Source organism: Corythoichthys intestinalis, chromosome 8 (assembly GCF_030265065.1).
Source record: "Corythoichthys intestinalis isolate RoL2023-P3 chromosome 8, ASM3026506v1, whole genome shotgun sequence".
NCBI lineage: Eukaryota > Metazoa > Chordata > Actinopteri > Syngnathiformes > Syngnathidae > Corythoichthys > Corythoichthys intestinalis.
Window position 1 is genome coordinate 21,597,622 of NC_080402.1, and position 19,690 is coordinate 21,617,311.

Below are 19,690 nucleotides of genomic sequence, written 5' to 3' on the forward strand. Positions count from 1 at the left end.
GAGCGCTCGAGCATAAAATGCAAGCATAAGACACGTGGAATATGTGTGTCGAGGAAGACGCTAGTTGGCACTCTTACCCGTATTTTAAGTTTGTGCTTTGTGCACGGATAAAAGTAGCAGAGCCTCATCTTTGTGCATTAGTAGAATTAGCAAAGCCTGGTACTCCAGACTCACCGCTGTTCCAGCTATTGAGTCTGGCCACCATTAAGCGGATAAAATTTTCAGAGCGGAGCAAGCCACAACAAACAGACAGCGGAGTGGACCAATCAGCGACGGGCGGGACGAGGGACTTGCGCGCGGAAGTAAACATACGAGGAGAGCGGAGTTTATTCAACATGGCTAGCGCGAGACAGACTGTTGTCACTGACTTGCGTCGATGTGTTTTTGGTAATTTAAAACTGATTTTACCGTGGATTGGAGCATATTTTCAGCTCTCCTGTTCGCCATCTGTGTTTTGGAGACGACTTCCGACGCGGAAGAGTGACACCGCTCGTTAAGAGCACGTCACGCAAATAAACGAATCTATCGACTGATTTTGTACTTGCTCGAGAGGGCGTTAATGGGCTGGGTCTCAGACTTCTCTCAGTGTTTGAAAAACACACGGAGAACAGTCTGGCCGTGCCAGGCAAGAATTAGCATACCCGCATCATGCTAGAAGAAATGGATATGATGTGCCGAGTTGAATTGAAGGCTTGGATGGCCAGTGGCGTCAGATTGTTTACAAAAGTGGTCGTATTCGAAGAGCAACTTTTGCAAAAGTCTGACAGCGTGGAGCAGCGTGAAAAAAATCCACCATCACCAACGGGTTTCGAAAAGCCGGTCTGCTGCGTGATGAAGAAGGAGTGAGCTTGAGGAGTCAGCTAAGTGCCGTGTTGCTGGCGCTGTTTGGAAAGAAAAGTTAAGGTATTGTAACGATGACAAACCGTTAAGTTAGGTTGCAATTCTTTATTTTGGAAACTCGTCGAACAACACACGACTGCTGCCTCTAGCAGCCGACGCACACACACAGACACACCCGCAACAACAACGACAGCACGTCTCTTGCTCTTCCGCACCTCCCTTACCTGTAAGTCACGCGCTGTATCATAACCCGATTTGTTAAAATATGGTATTTAAACTTGGAAAACTGTGTATTTCTTTATAAATATTTCAGTTTAATATGTGGGCACACGCGGCTTACAGGCAGGAGAGGCTTATGTATGTACAAAATGCTTTTTCCTTTAAAAATGTACTGGGTGAGGCTTGTAATCCGGGGCGCTCAATGGTCCGGAATTTACGGTAATTGTTTGCATTAATATAACACATTCATTTAACTATAGTTTAGGCAGACTTGAAAACAGTAAAGTGAATCACCTTATCGGCGCTCATGAGGGGGAAAAGGAAAAATGGTACCGTTTCCCGTAGGCACCGTCTAACTGTTTGCATTACTCGAACACACGTAATATAATCAATCAGGGAATAGTATCATTTCTCATATTCACTGTAGGACTGCACTACTCTAACACACCTAATGTAAAATAAATAGCACACCATAGTTTAAAGAAACAGAATAGATACACAACGCCATCTTATCACAGAAGCCCAACGTGTGCATCACGAGCAAGATTGATGCACCAACTCTGGCAATCAGTTCTCCCGACAAACGAACAAGGACAAAGACCAGCGCGCTTTGTCCTAAAACAAGTAGCGCCAACCCAGCTAAAAAAGTTGATAGCGGGCGCTTGTGACGTCAAGACCAGCGTCGGTCGCTGTGGCAACCACATCCCATCCACGCACGAACCTAAACAGCCCGAAACCGGCCAGAGAGGGATGATCCCAAAGCAACGCCTGGACACACCTTTGGCCGGCCCACTACGCCACGGACTTAAAAAACACTGGACACTGAGATAAGACAGATTCGCTGCTCGGAAACTTTTCTATGTAGCCTTGTTTTGGATCCAGAATTGTCCCTCCGTCGTCTGTTTTTGCCTTGTTTTTTGACCATTGTCGACAAATAAATTGTTAACCTGGTTTCGGTGAGTCTTCTTCAAACTTTTGGAACATGGAGTCAGTACAAAGGGTTAACATAAGAAGAGAACTCGCGGAATTCCGCCTTCCCGGTTGGCGCGCGCGAAGGCAGCATCGGCAGAGCAGCACTTTGTTCGGCTGTCGCTGTTTCCGTGTGTCTGGGCCGGGGGGGGCGAATTCCAACAAGTCATAATCCAAATGCTACCATGTGCAAGACCAAAGAGCAGTCCAAAGACACCAAAGACACAATTGTAGACCTCTACAATGCTGGACAGGGTTACGGGGCAATTGCTAAGCAGCTTTGTAAAATAAGAGCCACAGTTGGAGCAATTATTAGAAAATGGAAAAAGCTAAGCATGACTCTCAATCTCTCTCGGACTGGGGTTCCATGCAAGATCTACCTCGCAGGGTTTCAATAATCCGAATAATGGTGTTGAGTCAGCCAAGAACTACACAGGAGGAGGTGGTCAATGACCTGAAAGGAGCTGGGACCACCTTTTCCAAGGTTACTGTTGGTAATACACTAAAACGTAATGGTTTAAAATCATCCATGGCATGGAAGGTTCCCCTGCTTAAACTAGCATACGTCCAAGCCCGTTTTAAGTTTACCAATGACCATTTGGATGATCCAGAGGACTCATGGGAGAAAGTCATGTGGTCATATGAGAGCAAAATTGATTTTTTGGTCTCAATTCCACTCATAGTGTTTGGAGGAAGAAGAATGATGAGTACCATCCCAAGAACACCATCCATACTGTGAAGCATGGGGGTAGTAGTATCATGCTTTGTTTTTTTTTCTTCTTCTGTATATAAGACTAGACTACTACACTGTATTAAGGAAAGGATGACCAAGTCTTTGACCAAATGACCCAATCTTTGGATGAAGCTGTTTCTCAATGACAGCCCCAAAACCTGACAGATCTAGAGAAGATTTGTGTGAAGGAATGTGCAAAAATCCTGTTTCCATATGTGAAAACCTGGTGAAGAACTACAGAAAGCATCTGACCTCTGTAATTACAAACAAAGGCTTCTGCACTAAATATTAGCACTGGTTTTCTCAGGGGTACAAATACTTATGAATAACATTAAATTACAAATAAATTAGGGCTGTCAAACGATTAAAAATTTTAATTGAGTTAATTACAGCGTAAAAATTAATTAATTGTAATTAATCGCAATTCAAACCATCTATTAAATATGCAATATTTTTCTGTCAATTATTGTTGGAATGGAACGATAAGACACAAGATGGATATATACATTCAACATACGGTACATAAGTACTGCATTTGTTTATTATAACAATAAATCAACATGATGGCATTAACATTATTAACATTCTGTTAAAGCGATCCATGGATAGAAAGACTTGTTGTTCTTAAAAGATAAATGTTAGTACAAGTTATAGAATTTTTATATTAAAACCCTTCTTAATGTTTTTGTTTTAATAAAATTTGTAAAATTTTCAATCAAAAAAATAAACTAGTAGCCCGCCATTGCTGATGTCAATAATTGCACAATGCTCATGGGTGCTGAAGCCCATAAACTCAGTCGCACCCGACCGCCAACAGAGGGCGACAAAACTCCAAAAAACACAAGTAACAAGTGGACATTGCACTGTGCTGTCATTTTAATCTGTTTGAGCGGGGCATGTGCGTTAATTGTGTCAAATATTTTAACGTGATTAATTTAAAAAATTAATTTCCGCCCGTTAACGCAATAATTTTGACAGCCCTAAAATAAATGACTGAAAAATATGAGTTCCCAATTATTTTTTTTAGATTATGTCTCTATAAGTGGAAATGTATCTATGATTGAAATCTCAAACCTCTACCTATTTTTTTCTAAGTGGGTGAACCTGCAAAATCACAACAGGTGCGAAAAGTTCTGCTCCTCACTGTATATCAACAACACCTACAGTAGCAACGCCCAACTGTGGAAATAGTATTTGTACATTGCATGATGTACTGCAGAAATAAATGAATAAGCAGTGGTTACATTATGAATAAGCAGTGGTTACATTATGCCCTACAGCTGACACGAAAATGATCACAGTAAACATGACACGCTATTCCAACATACAGTCTTGTGATGTCCTTTGCTCTGTTTTTCACATCTAAATTGAAATGTGCAGGGGGGAAACAATGATTTGTTTTGCTCTGTTGAAGAAAACTAATGACATACAAACACTAATGAGCTTTTTAATGCAGAAAAAGGATCCCAGGTTAAAATGTAATCGACCAAAATAGTCTCGGGGCTTTCTATGCCGCAAGATTTATGTTGGTTTATTATACCAATAAATGGCCATCTATTAATTATCCCGCATTCAGGACGAGTCTTACCATCTACAATCTATTTGCAACATGATACAGTGAGGAAAGAGAGACTGTTGTAACGATAGCTAAGTGGGCGGGGATAAAATTGGAATTAAAGGGGAATTTAAAAATACTTGAGGTAAAGAAATCCTCCTCATTTGTCCTTCATTAGATACACTACACCCACACATTGCAATTAGAATTCATAGTGGGCGAGGGTTTAAATGCACTGCTCTACTGAATGCCTCAATTGTAAGGACTGGATTAATTAATTAATTTCACATTGTACATTGAACTTTTTTTTTAACTTGAGCTGGACATAATGGTTTTGCAAAATAACGTTCAGGCCCTCCCAGATTCACCCGAGCCTACGTATTTGGCATTGTGAAGTTTTTACTTCATTTCAATTACCTACACCTACCGGTATTTTAGTTTAAAAAAAAAACCTTTCAATAGGTTTACCTCAGTTTACCCTTTAGTGTCAAGTAATTATTCCTCTTTGTGAAAACCCCAGCTCTCCTGTTTAAAAAGGATGGACAAGGTGACTGAGGTAAAATGTTAGATCAGTACACACTCCTAGTTGGTTGTTATATGACTCTACAATACACAGCAATATTTACTGCAGGTCCAGTGAGCAAGGGATTGTTTTACTTGACAAGTGTTTATAGTATCGCCTGGCTGTTTACAGCGATAGGATACAGTATTTTCATTAGCTGCCAAGCTGCAGCACACTATGTCTATAACTCGGGCTAGAGGGTAATGTCAAACAATACCATTCCTTGATTTAACTTTTAAATCCGTTTATGCCATCAGTTTTCTGGACCCTCCTCACCACCAATTACAAATGGCCCACTGTGCCCTTTACAATGCATCGTGAATGTGATCAAACCATTTGTAACGGGTTAGATTGATCACTAATTAGCAAATTATAACAGATCCAGATGGAATTTGACCAATTGTATAATTTCTGGAAAAATTTTAAGTAAAATTTTCCAAATATGACACAGAAAGTTTAAGCAATGCCTGCAATAAATGTTAAAGAGTCGTTTCACATCACAAGCTAAGTGCTTGAAATCCAATTTAACATTTCTACTATCTCTTTTGTTTAGCAGCAAAACATTTTTTATCTTTTTTTTGACGAGTTTGAACTTTTGCTCATTTCTCTATTTGGGTATTTTTATTTTATTTTTTTAAATATCGTTAACTCATTCAGCTATTTTCACCGGTGTTCGGCCATTCCTTACTACGCGGCGAAACGTCCTACACAATGCTCAGGGCGCTTGCGCATGCATTCACACGCATGCGCACATCGGTTGGAGGCGGCGATTACTCACTATTTTTGTTTTTATTTAGTTATTTAAAACCTTTTCACAGCCTCAAAGATACTTTTTGCATGTATTACCCTCTCATACTTTTAACCATTGTGTTTTTTTGTGTTAGCTTTGAAGCAGTTGACCGCATTAGTCACGTAACGTGTTTAAACCGTCCTTATTTGATATAACTACATTTAAGTATTTTCTGCAGGCATTTTTCTAGTACCTTATTCCTGTATGCAGCTAAACAAAACAAGTTTAGAGCGCACGGTACTACTTTAGGTGTCAAATTCGACTAATGTAGCACGTTTCGCCGATGTAGAATATTTTGGCAGAACACCGGAGCAAGGCCCTTCGGTCCTGGCCGTTTTACTGGATTTTGACTGATTTTGCAAGGCCCACAGAAAATTATGTTCTATTGCTATATAAACATGGAACACATCAAATGAAAGATTAGACTCTCTTCTTTCAGCAGGAAAAAAAGTAAGTTCATATCATTTTCCATTTTTTAGAAATCAGCATTAGAAAATAGCTTAGTTTGAGCAATTTTCCAATTTCTGATGAAAAATAATTAGAAATTTAGTTTTTAGTGAAAGCATACATTTCAAACATAACTTTGATTTTAACAAAGCTATTTTTTGCTTTAGTTACATCCCAAACATCTGAATAATGTTTTCCTTTTACAAAATAACATAAACAACAAGACAAATAGAGCTTTTGATAGCAAAGTAACAATTTATTTTCATATAACTGAGAGATGACGCTGTTGTCGCCGCAACAGCCGGGTAAACCTTTCCCTCATCGCCGCCTGTCTCAATAAGATGGATTTTTTTTTTGTCTCTGCGGGGTCTGCTCGACGAGCAGCACGGACTCAACGGCATTTTCCGCTGCACTGGTGGTCCCGGTCGTTCTGCTCGGTCATCCAGCGCCTGACATCCTGGGTGTCCTCTCGGTTGTCCTGCTCGGTCGTCCGCCATCTGGCATCCTTCCACCGGCGCTCTGACCGTGCGGACCGGCAGTTCGTTGCCGTTGAATCGGGTTGCGGGTCTTACCAAATGCGCTACTGCCCTCCAGTGGCCAGTTTTATTGCTTTTATTGATTTTCAGCTTTGTGCTTTGGAGCTCAGTTGAATCAGAACCCATAGATGTCTCTTATGAGAAAAAAAAATGTAAAAGACGTATAAATACGTCTTTGGGACACTGAAACAATTTAAAATAGAATGTATTTATACGTTTTTGGGAGCAAATGAGTTAATGGCAGTGCCAGTGATATGTCTGCTCTGTTGCAGCTTAGGTGCATTAGGCAGATGGGATCATCTAGAAATGCCAGGGTCAGTTGTTCAATTCTGACATCAAAGTGTCCTTGGTCAGAGATTGTTTTACTATGAACTATTACCAGTAGTTAAGTTTGTCATTTACTGTCAGATATGACCTAAACCAGACCTTAAAGTCATGAAAGGTTTTATAATGATGGCAGTTGTTTGCATTTTCAGACCAGAGTGGTTGTCACCCTTTTTAAGAAGGGGGACCGGAGGGTGTATTCCTATTATAGAGGTGTCACACTCCTCAGCCTCCCCAGTAAAGTCTATTCAGTGGTGCTGGAGAAGAGGGTCCGTCGGGGATTCGAACCTAGGATTCAGGAGGAGCAGTGTGGTTTTCGTCCCGGCCATGGAACAGTGGACAAGCTCTACACCCTCGGCAGGGTCCTCGAAGGTGCATAGGAGTTCGCCCAACCGTTCTACATGTGTTTTGTGGATTAGGAGAAGGCGTTCGACCGTGTCCCTCAGGGAGTCCTGTGGGGGGTACTTTGGGAGTACGGGGTAACGAGGCCCTGGGTAAGGGCTGTTCAGTCCCTTTACGTCTGGTGTCAGAGTTTGGTCCCCATTGGCGGAGGTAAGTCGGATTCATTTCCAGTGAGGGTTGGACTCTGCCAAGGTTGCCCTTTGTCACTGATTCTGTTCATAACTTTTATGGACAGAATTTCTAGGCGCAGCAGAAGCGTTGAAGGGGTCCGGTTTGGTGGCCTCAGCATTGCATCTCTACTTTTTCCAGATGATGTGGTGCTGTTGGCTTCATCGAGCAGTGACCTCCAACTCTCACTGGAGCGGTTCGAAGCTGAGTGTGAAGCGCTTGGGATTAAGATCAGCCCGTCCAAATCCAAGACCTTGCTCTTCAGTCGGAAAAGGCTGGCGTGTCCTCTCCGGATCAGAGATGGGATCCTGCCCCAAGTGGAGGCATTTAAGTATCTTGGGGTCTTGTTCACGAGTGAGGGTAGGAGGGAGCAGGAGATCGACAGGCGGATCGGTGCAGCGTCTGCAGTGATGCAGAGTCTGCTCCGGTCCGTAGTGGTGAAGAAAGAGCTAAGCCAAAAGGCGAAGCTCTCGATTTACCAGCCGATCTACATTTTCAAAGTATCGGAATCGGCAAAAAAATATCGGCCATGCCTTTTTTTAATATATATATATTTTTTAATTAAATTGTTTTCTAATTGTATTTAATGTTACAGACATGATATGTTACATTCATCCAGTCTTTAGTTTAGGCTTAAGGTAGGGTTATCAAATTCATCCCGAAAACGGCGGTAAATAATTTTTTAAAAAATGTATCACGTTAAATATTTAACGCGATTAATGCATGCGTTGCACGACCCACTCACGCATTGTCGCGGTCAATCTGCAATGGCACCGTTTTACCTATATAGAGAGATAAAGGGCAGCGTAAAATGAGTAGAGTGAATTTTGGTAGCCTTTGGAGCCTTTTTTTAATCGGCTAAAGCTTTACACTCCCTCTCCCTACGATTAGAAATATCATGGGAAGCCATGTGGGGAAGCAAGGTAGCAATTGTTCTTTTTCTTAACACCTTATGTTATTTCCCAACGCAGAGAAGATATATCAAATGGCAGCACGACGCACAGTCATGGTTCCACTTCCCATCATGCATTTGGGTTGAATGGCTGCAGTATCATTTACTGAAAGCTCGACAAATACACTAGATGGCAATATTTAGTCACGAAATACAAAGTCACAAGTCTTTCTATCCGTGGATTCCTCTCACAGAAAGAATGTTAATAATGTAAATGCCATCTTGAGGATTTATTGTCATAAAAAACAAATACAGTACTTATGTACTGTATGTTGAATGTATATATTCGTCCGAGTTTTATTCATTTTTTTCTTAATGCATTGCCAAAATGTATATGATCGGGACAAATTATCGGGAATGATTGGAATTGAATCGGGAGCAAAAAAAAGCAATCGGATCGGGAAATATCGGGATCGGCAGATACTCAAACTAAAATGATCGGGATCGGATCGGGAGCAAAAAAACATGATCGGAACAACCCTACTAAAGAGACTATGTCCCTTGGCTGACCTGGGAACACCTTGAGATCCCTCTGGTGGAGCTGGTTAAAGTGGCTGGGGATAGGAAAGTCCGGGCTTCACTGCTAAAGCTGCTGCTACTCGACCACAGATTAAGCGATGGATGGATGGATGGATGGATGTATGGATGGATGGATGTATGTATGGATGGATGGATGGATGGATGTTTTCATTTCTACATACATCATCCTTAGAGAAAAAAAACACTTGCGCCATGTTTATCTTAGTAGTGCGACTGTTTTGTTGTTGTTGTTTTTTCTTAACTTTTATACATTTTTTTTTGTCCCCGTGTGTAGTTTCTTAAGGTTAATGCAAAAGAAAAAATGATATTCTCAGACTGACCCTTAACATTGTTTCTTCTGTAATTTCCATCACAGCATGATTGCGCACAAGAGAGCTCGCCCCCCCTTGTTGAGTCAGGATGAGAGCACTCACATTATCCAGGTGCAACATGCCCAAAAAATCTCAGGGGGTGCATTGCATTGCCGCCACTGTTTAACACGCCATCAATTCATAATCAAACTCTCACCAAGAAAATTGACTAAGATGTTTTCTTACCAACACCCAAATATACCCAAAGGGAGGGTTCGGGTATGTGGCGCCTATACAACAAGTGGTCTTTGTCTGGAAGAGCTTTGGTAGATGTGTAAACATCATTAGTGCTGCACTCTGGGTTGACATTTGAAACGCTGAGCCCTGGGCTGAGAATAACAGAACTGTTGTGTTAAGTCTGTCTATCACTGAAGATGATGAGAAATCAAATGAAGCAATGAACAGGGTATTAGCCATCTGACTGACCTGCCACACTCATTCAAGTAAGGTGTGATTGAGGCAAAATATGATTGAGTATGTTGCTGAAACGAGCACTTTCTGCATCAATTCATACCTCCATTCACTTCATCTAAGTGACCTTTGCTTCCGTAATCACTTGCCAACAGAATTACTTCATGTATTGAGTGGTTTTCAGATGTAATTTTTCTTCGGGGAAGTTATTAGCTCTGAGCACTGTACAGTATAGCACAAATCAATGAAATAGGGTTCGGCCTGGTAGTATTTGGTGCAAAAAACTGTTTGTGACATGATTATCCAAAATGTGAAAAGACTGTAAACAGTCTAATAAAATACACAATTAAACATACACAATAAATATTTAATGGTTAACTATTTGTAAGTTATAATATTCTTAAACAAAAAAGTGAAAATGACAAAAATAATAATCTTGTATGAATATATATCGTTTGTACTGTATGTTAATAGGTAGCTAAAATATTCATTCATTCATTTATCTTCTGCTTATCCTCACAAAGTCCGCAAGGGTGCTGGAGCATATCCCAGCTAATAAAGGCAATGTATTCGATCAATTTTCTAAATGACCTTTCCTCATTAGGGTCGCGTTTAACTGTAGCCTATCCCAGCTGAGTTCAGGCGAGAGCGGGGCCGGATCTATGGGTGGGCCGGGGTGGGCACGGCCCACCCAGACGTGAGTCGTGCCCACCCAATCAAAATGTTGGTGTTCTGTTATGCATAAAAGATTGATGGGTTTTGTGTTTGAATACCTGAGTTTTATTGCTTTTACGTCTTATTAGCATCATCTAGTGGACGCCTTTATTTACTGCATCCCATGTGCACTTTATTTGAAAGAAACTGTCACACGGATGTTCAGTAGTTGTTCAGTAGGGAATCACACGAAGACGGCTGCAGTCAGTTCGCACCGTCTCTGTGACCACTTTGCCTTGAATTTGAGGTTGCATCGCCGGTATGTATTGTTTAAATGTGTTTAAAAACGTAAATATGTGAATTGTGTGTACTTCAGTGCAAAAAAAGTGTGACAGATTCACTTAGCATGAAACTTGTGATATGTTAATTACCCATGAGTTAGAGGGTCGGCAAAATGGCGTCTCGGGTGCTCTGCTAATTGTTTATTCATATTTTCATATGCAGTTTGCTACAGATAGGGCAGTACATATGCGATTTCATATATTGTGCATAATTTGATTGTGTTGTTTTGTCAGTTTTTTTTAGTTTCACCCTTTTGAGTGTTAATAAACCTGCTTAGACATAGCCACGTCTGTAGAGTCGTTGATACGAGAAAGGTGTTCATAGCCACGACTATCGTGACGGCACAGTCTCTATTTAGTGTCGCACTGGATATAGAGAACGCACGGAGAGTTGGTCTCACCTACTTTTTTATTGCAGGATTAACGGTTACTGTTGGCCACAACCACGGCGAACAAGTAATCACCAAAACAAGCTGATTTTCCAACCTCATTTGTTATCCGCGCGCTTCCTCTCTCTCCTCCAGACACATTCTCGCAGTCGGACATCCGGGCATTAATGACGTCACCAGCCACAACAAAGCGTTGCCATATTGAAATGGGGGCAAAACACGAGTCACAAGCAGTTGCTCTGTCCTTTATTGTAGTACAAACGCGTTGAACTTTTGTCTTATTAGTGGTCTTTTTTTCCATCGGAATGACTAAAAGTTGCCGTGTTGAGGTTTGTAACACAAGGAAGAGTTTGGAGCCGCATTTGAAGTTCTTTATTCTTCCTTGTGAGAAGAAAAGGACAAGCAAATGGCTGAAAGCAATTAATTAAGGAACAGTAAAAGAAGACTGTTCCGTGGACCATTCTCGCCAGTGGGAACCTAAATCCAGGCACATTTACTGTACGTTTGCAGCTGACATTTTATTACTGGTGAGTAAACTTTAATCGATTTTTCTTGCCCCAATTAGCTGCTAGGATTCAATAGACTAAGCATTTTTATTATTACCGTAACTGACAACTTACAAAGCGTTATTTTTCTTTTGCCATGAGCTGCTCTGATCGGTCAATCGGTATATTATTGGCCTGGTGGGAATTGGTTGTTTTGCCGTGACGTGTTCACAGCTAAATAACGCTTGGAGGCGAATTACCGGTTACGGCAGAAATGATCACTCCGTATATACTACCAGTTTTCTTAGTTCCGCACAGTACATATTCCACGTAATTGGTAAAGGTCAACTTACTGGGTGACTTTATGAGGTAGTTGTAGATGTTACCGAACTCCACTGCAGGCAATTTCTTTGGATTGTTTATCCAGCTATCAGCTGCGACTTTGTATGGGCAGATTTGCAGGCCAATACACGCTAATTTTAAGTTGTATCGCCTCCTCGCGTCTGTCGGCAGTGACTCGTGATAATAAGTCATGTTTAGGACATTTTTAATGAAAAAAAGACGCAAAACACAGCTGAAATATAAGAATTTCAGACGTTTGTCTACGGATGTTTACCTGTGTGTGCCCCCATCTCAAAATGGCGACACGTTGCTATGCGAGATGACGTCATCGTGACATCACGCCGACAGCGAGAATAAGTAGATAGATGAATGAAAAAAAACAACAAACAAAAAACAAACCCCCCCAAAAATTAATGCAGCCTCAACGGGACACAAGCCAGTGTCCTATTTGCGCCGGTCCCAAGCCTGGAGAAATGCAGAAAGTAAAAAAAAGTCTGCATTGGGGGTGCCCCCTCAAGTTTTCTTAGTGCCCACTCTGGTGGGTAAACCTAGATCCGGGCCTGGGCGAGAGGTAGGAATAGACCTTGGATCAGTCCCTAGTCATTTGCAAATCACTTATAGAAAACAAAAGCATTTAAACTCTATATAGTAAATGAAGAGAAACTGGATTACACAGTAAAACATAAAAAAATACTCCTTGTTTTGATAGTGTGTAGTAGAATGTATATCTTCTACGAATGATAAAAAAAATTACTGTATACGTTTGAAGTTTTGTTCACCCACAACTGACCTGAATACTCATTATTTGTCACATTTTAGCATGAAGCTTTTAACCTATGTTCCTCTCGTTTGCGGTTATGTTGCACAATTTTATCTGATTTTTTTCCCCTTTCTTTCGTTGTGAATGTCATGTGGGCCGATAGTTTTTTGTTTTTTTTAACCTTGCAGGCTACAGTCAGAGCTAGTTAGAAAAGCGCGATAGAGCAGCCTCAGGCAACACTCTCAAGTATAGCAAAAAAGCTGCTTTAAAAGCAAATGTACACTTTTTTATTTTCCAAAACTAAATACTACACACACACACACACACACACGCACACACACACACACACACACACACACACACAAAAGGATCTACTCAACATCAAAATGAAAATGCCCGCGCAGTGACCTGCACAGAAATCTCTACAAATTGAACTTTTGCACTGCAATTCTCAGTCAATAATACTGTTGATGAATTTCTGGCTGTTCTATTCTCGAAATGATTCGCGGTTTAGGTGATTAATCCAATCGTATCTCTTTTGACAGACTCTTAGAGAGGATTATGGGCTACATGCACAATGTTATATGGTCTAATACCAGTTTTCCAAGTATTGCTTGACACACTCAGAAAATCATAATTTAGTATTTTTGCAAGCCTGTTTGTACAGTATGTATTTACTAATATACAGTATTATGTATAGTGAAGGAATCTGACCTCTGAGCCAGATTGCCGGAATCAAGCCAGCCGAACCGCCGGACCCGCGCTGGCGCAACTCCAACGACCTGGGCCAGCGAAACTCCTACAACCCGTCCAAAAGACCAAACCCCGCGCATTCACCTTAGTCGTAACCCCTTGTACTGACTCCATTTTGAAAGCTGGAAATAGGCTTCGAAACACAAGTTGAAAATTTATTCTGAGTCGACAACACTCATACAGCACAGAGAGACCCAGACGAGGATCCAAGGTCACCATATCGCAAGTGAACAAAAGGTTACAGAGACAAAATGACAACGATTTGTTAAACATTCAGTCTTTTTGAAGGCTCTCGCGGGACGGGCTGTGGGCAGAAGAAGGGTGTGTTTGGGCATTGTTTATTGTCTGTTTGTGGATTAGACAGGAGGATTCGGGAGTTTCTGTTGTCAGGGCAAACGAGGGTTGTGGATTTTGCCACCGCAGCATCAAAGGGGCTCTTGGAGTCCTATCAGTGCTGTTATCAGTTGTATATCGGGCGTTCTCCGATATTCCTTGTGTTGGGACAGGGTGTCTCGCTATTTGTTCTGGACTGGCCGGGAGAACTGATTGCAAGAGTTTTTGGTGCAGACGTGGCCTAGTCAGTGTCAGTCTTGCTCAGTCAGTTGCATGACGCACTCGTTGGGCTTCTGTGATAAGGTGTCATGTATCTATTATGCACTATATTCTACTTGTTTTCCTTAAGCTATGGTATAAGTGCTATTTATTTTATATTGGGTGTGTTAGAGTAATACAAACAATCAAACAGTAAATACGAGAAACGATACTATTCCCTGATTGATTCTATTAAGTATGTTAGAGTAATGCAAACAGAAGGTGCCTACGAGAAAAGGTGCTATCTCCTTCAATAGTAAGATACCAACATTTTTAAAAGATTGCAAAATTTTGAAATAAGGACAAAAGGAAAATCAGGAACAAATATACAGAAGGGAATGGAGTTTAGGAAAAGAAAGCCTCAACTCAAATGGGATAAGCCTCAGCTCAATCAGTGTATGGATGGACATGTCATTGCATTTACCACAGCTGGTAGTCTGACATTTCATCATGACAAGATCAATATTTTAACTGAGAAAATTAAATTACCAATGCAAGAGGATTAAACTGACACTGCCAGGGAGCATTTGCCTTATTTTCTCAGCTGGCAGGTTTTTTTTCCCCAGATCATAGTTGGAACAAAGTGTGATGAATTTAAAGAGTGAAGACATTTTTATTTAAAAACACAAGAAGTTAACTGATACAGTGATTAAGGTAACAATAAAAATACCAGTCCAGTAGAAGCACAGCAGAGCCGCTCGCTGCAACAGGATTAGTGCACTGAATGAAACCAGTCCATCACCTTAATCGATTTAAATTGTATTCTTTCTGAGGGTGCATCTTCATTAAGTGAGGGAGGCACAGTAAAGTCGAATAAAGCCATGCATCAGCAGGATTTTGAACATTTTCTGGCCCACAGGATCAGATGTTGAATTAGTGGGGCTTCCAGAGCACACAAAATACTTAGTAATTATTTGCGAACAACGCAAATGCCCATCGTGCAGAACCCGCTGCTGTGGTCGGCTTACATTAAGGATAGGTTTTACAATTTGGTAAATTTATGGAACTCTTATATGCATAGGCGGAGTTTGACTGTTTTGGGGCGGGGGGGGGGCACAACATGTAGATGACGCCCAAATGCAGTGTCAGCAATAAAATTAACTTAAGAGAATATTTATAATAATAAGTTAACAATGAGCGTTTTTTGTTTCCCATCATTCTTAATGGGAATTCTAAATCAGGCTGCTTAGGCAATACTTTTCGCCAAGATCGACATCCATTGAATATGGTACGCCCGCCGGTGTCGTGCCAATGTCGTTACCCCAGTCAAAAATTGTATCCCCGGGCGGAGCCATATGGAGGTAAATTTGTGTCTTCATTATTCAATCCAAAAAAATAGTTGCTTCAGTAAAAAAAAAAAAAAAAAAAAGTTGCTTCAATCAAAAAAAAAAAAAAAACGTGTCTGAATGCAACAATAAATTTGAAATTCAATAAAATGCATGTGAAAGCTGTTTTTCTTTGATAGATTTTTTATTTTATTGGAGTCAAGTTTTTTGATTTAAGTAATGTTGATTTGTGTTTGGGCCACATTTTGGCTAGGACGTTTTTGGCTGTATTATTCAATCTAAAAATAAGTTGCTTCAAAAAATATATATTTTCAAAATGAAAAATTCAGTCAAAAAAAGAAAATTTCCAATCATAGACGTTTTTGAATGCGAAAAAATATTTGGGATTAAAAAATTTGCATTTGAAAAATAAAAATGCCCTCCTCTAATTTTTTGGGGAAAATTATACGCAAAGCAAATGATTAAGTCACATAATCTGTTCGAAAAATAATATTATAAATATTACATATATAAAAATATATTATACTATTTTGTTCATTTCATTCTTTTTTTGTTGCAGTTTTATAGCTTTACACCTTGAAAGTCAATTTCAAGCCACGACTTTTCGGCCACCAGGGGTCCCCCCCGCCCACCCCCCGGGGGTCTGCCCCCCCGCACACACTTATGGTTGTATGACTGTCTCAATGACAAGTCAATTTGACTTTCATTTTGGCAACCCCTATTTGCTAAATGATTGAATGATACACAGAATAACGTCAGAAAGCTAAGCTTGTAACACAGTTTTGCTTATATGCAAATTGATTTTCATGTGTGTTGCCCTTTACACGTCTGAAAGCGTCTCAGAACATAAATGACTAATTCTAATGCTTGAATCATCTTTCACCGCTAGGTGTTTCCAGTTATCCCACAACCTAGTGATTCATGATTAAGATCTGAAATTCATGAGTTGCACATTTCCCTTTAAGCACACTCACCTTCCTTTTAGCTCGAAGTTGTCCATGATAATTGTCAGACGAATCTCCAGGGATCTCCCCTCCCCACAGAGTGACTCCCACGATGGAGTATGTGATGCCCATTACCACCAATGGCAGCACATAGACCAGCACGGTCACAATGATGTGGTACCTTCAGAGACATTTTCAACAAAAGCTGTCAACTTGATACTTCATATACAGCACTGTTCAAACTTTTTTAAAGTTTTTTATCTCGAAAATTTTGTGGAGCAAAAAAGCCAGCAGGGTATTATGAAAACTAATGACTTGGTTAATGGACTTCCCAATTTTGAATCTATCAAACTGAAGAAGAATAAAATGAATGAAAGACTGCTCACATGACGGGGTCGTCTTCCATGCGCGGCCATGCCACATAGCATAAGGTCCTGCGAGGCATAACCCGAATTGTGGAGAAGTAGCAGAGGGGAAAGGCTAGAAACACGGCCAGACTCCAGATGCAGGCAATCACCCCCATAGTGGCTTTGGCTGACAGACGAGGTTTCAGTGGGTGGATGATGGCCATATACCTATGGAGTCAAATTTCAGAAGCTTTCGTGACACATAGGCTAATTATAATAAAACATATATTGCAAGTAGGGCTGTCAAAATTATCGCGTTAACGCGGTAATTACTTTTTTAAATTAATCACGTTAAAATATTTGACGCAATTAACGCACATATCCCGCTCAGAAAGTATTCTGCCTTTTGGTAAGTTTTACAGCAAGGCTTTTTGCGCTCTCCAACAGCGAACTCTTGTGGTCGCTTTGCGACATGGTTTATTATTTTCTTCTTTTCTTTCTTCATTATGGCTGCACGACGTCTCGGGCTGATAATGTTGTGCTTATATGATCCTTGGACAAGATTTGTCCGTAAGTATGGTTGTTGTAAAGAATGTACATATTATGTTAGTAAGCGAAATGTTATATTTTTTGTATGACACGCTTTTGGTTTATGTTTAGTGAACCTGTTTAGCGTGCTAAGCTAACGTTGTTGCTAATGCAATGCTTGTGTACTTTTATTTTGTAGTTTTACAACGGTCTAAAGAGGACAATGGTTTGAGGCCATTTTATTAATAAATCAGATGAAAAAGGAAGAAGTCTAATTATTAAGGCGTCGTTCACTAGCTGTCTAGCTTTGGAAAAAGTAGACGCTTCGGAGTAAGGACAGCATAGACAGATTTAAATGACAGTAGAGTGAAATGCCCACTACAGTCCTTATGTACCGTATGTTGAATGTATATATACATCTTGTGTCTTATCTTTCCATTCCAACAATTTATTTTACAGAATATATATATAATTTACAGAAAAATATGGCATATTTTATAGATGGTTTGAATTGCGATTAATTGCGATTAATTACGATTAATTAATTTTTAAGCTGTAATTAACTCGATTAAAAATTTTAATCGTTTGACAGCCCTAATTGTAAGTCATTGCTCTTGTGGGATTTCTTTGTTGTTGTTCTTCCCAGTACGAGCATATTGGTGAAATGTCACTGTGGATAGAGCTTGATAACCAGCACTCTGGTTTGAGTTTATCCGAAGTGTTTGAATGACTTGAAGTCAGAGCTCTCACATTCCTCCAAACCAAACAAGTCCAAGCATGCCTTAATGGCCCTGACTTTATCGACAGGGTCACATGAAATGTAGTGAAATTGACATGAGGTTCACAATGGAGTCAGTTGAAAATGTACCATAGTCGGGGCCGTTCTTGACGAATTTGGTACCCTGGGCAACATATTTGCTTATAATGCCCCCCCCCCCCCCCCCCCACGACAACTAATTTCTAGGGCTGTCAAAATTATCGCGTTAACGGGGTAATTATTTTTTTTAATTAATCACGTTAAAATATTTGACGCATTTAACGCACATGCCCCGCTCAAACAGATTAAAATGACAGCTCAGTGTCATGTCCACTTGTCACTTGTTACGCCCTCTACTGGTGCTTGGGTGCGACTAATTTTATGGGTTTCAGCACTATGAGCATTGTGTAATTACTGACATCAACAATGGTAAGCTACTAGTTTATTTTTTGATTGAAAATTTTACAAATTTTATTAAAACGAAAACATTAAGAGGGGTTTTAATATAACATTTCTATAACTTGTACTAACATTTATCTTTTAAGAACTACAAGTCTTTCTATCCATGGATAGCTTCAACGGAATGTTCATAATGTTAATGCCATCTTGTTGATTTATTGTTATAATAACAAATACAGTACTTGTGTACAGTATGTTGATTGTATATATCCGTCTTGTGTCTTATCTTTCCATTCCAACAATAATGTACATAAAAAGATGGCATATTGTATAGATGGTTTGAATTGCGATTAATTACGATTAATTAATGTTTAAGCTGTGATTAACTCGATTAAAAATTTTAATCGTTTGACAGCCCTACTAATTTCACCACAAATATTTATGGCGGAAAACACTCAGGTGACTTGAAGTTCCGCTCTGAGACCCCCAATTTAGCCATCTTTCAAAATTGTCCTAGAAGCATGTGTGATACATCATTGGAAAGCTTAAAAGCTCAATTTTCTGGGAGAAGAAAAATTTTGAGCAGGAGGGCATTTTTTGGAAAAAATGTTTTTTAAACAGCAAAACCCTATTTGTAAGTGAGAGCACATGAGAACAGAATTACAGATGCCATGACTTTAACGAGATATTATCGCGTATTTACCTTGTTTTGATCCAAAAACTCCATGTAGCATGAATCACTGAGTGTCAAGACACAGCTGTGAATGGCCACAGCTGGATTTTTGGGGGATTTTATGGGTGAAACATGGTCATATAACAAGGGCTGCGATGCAGAAATCGCAGAAATCAAGGAGTAATCGAGATTTTCATTTTCATATATTTACCCTTTTAAACGTTTTTTTTTTCAATTTTTCTTTGTTTGGATCGATTCTTTATCATCTAAAATATCAGGGAAAATGCGAAAGTAACAAAAAAAATTTTTTTTTAATTGAGCGATAGTTATGACTGTGACTTTTTTACTGACACCAATTTTGTCATTGTGACATAATTTGTTTTGTTTAAAAGTTTAAAATATGTGAGTGAATAATTTTTTGAAGTAGTTTTTTTTTTTTCAAACCAAATATGAGACATTAATTAATGGTTCTAAGCTAAAAACGACAGACTAAATATAACTAATTATTAGAGTTGTTCCGATCATGTTTTTTTGCTCCCGATCCGATCGTTTTAGTTTGAGTATCTGCCGATCCCGATACTTCCCGATCTGATTGCTCTTTTTTTGCTCCCGATTCAATTCCAATCATTTCCGATAATTTTTC

At 39.8% G+C, this 19,690-nt stretch overlaps 1 protein-coding gene across 1 annotated transcript in view; it reads right to left on the bottom strand.

The window, feature by feature from the left end:
- The window catches only part of tacr3a (tachykinin receptor 3a), a 64,290-nt gene that overhangs the window by 28,782 nt on the left and 15,818 nt on the right, over positions 1-19,690 (bottom strand). The window contains exons 2-3 of the mRNA XM_057844201.1: positions 16,730-16,918; positions 16,374-16,524 (exon numbers count right to left, since the gene is read on the bottom strand). Coding sequence (XP_057700184.1) covers positions 16,374-16,524; positions 16,730-16,918 — 340 coding nt within the window. The remainder of the gene's footprint in view (positions 1-16,373; positions 16,525-16,729; positions 16,919-19,690) is intronic.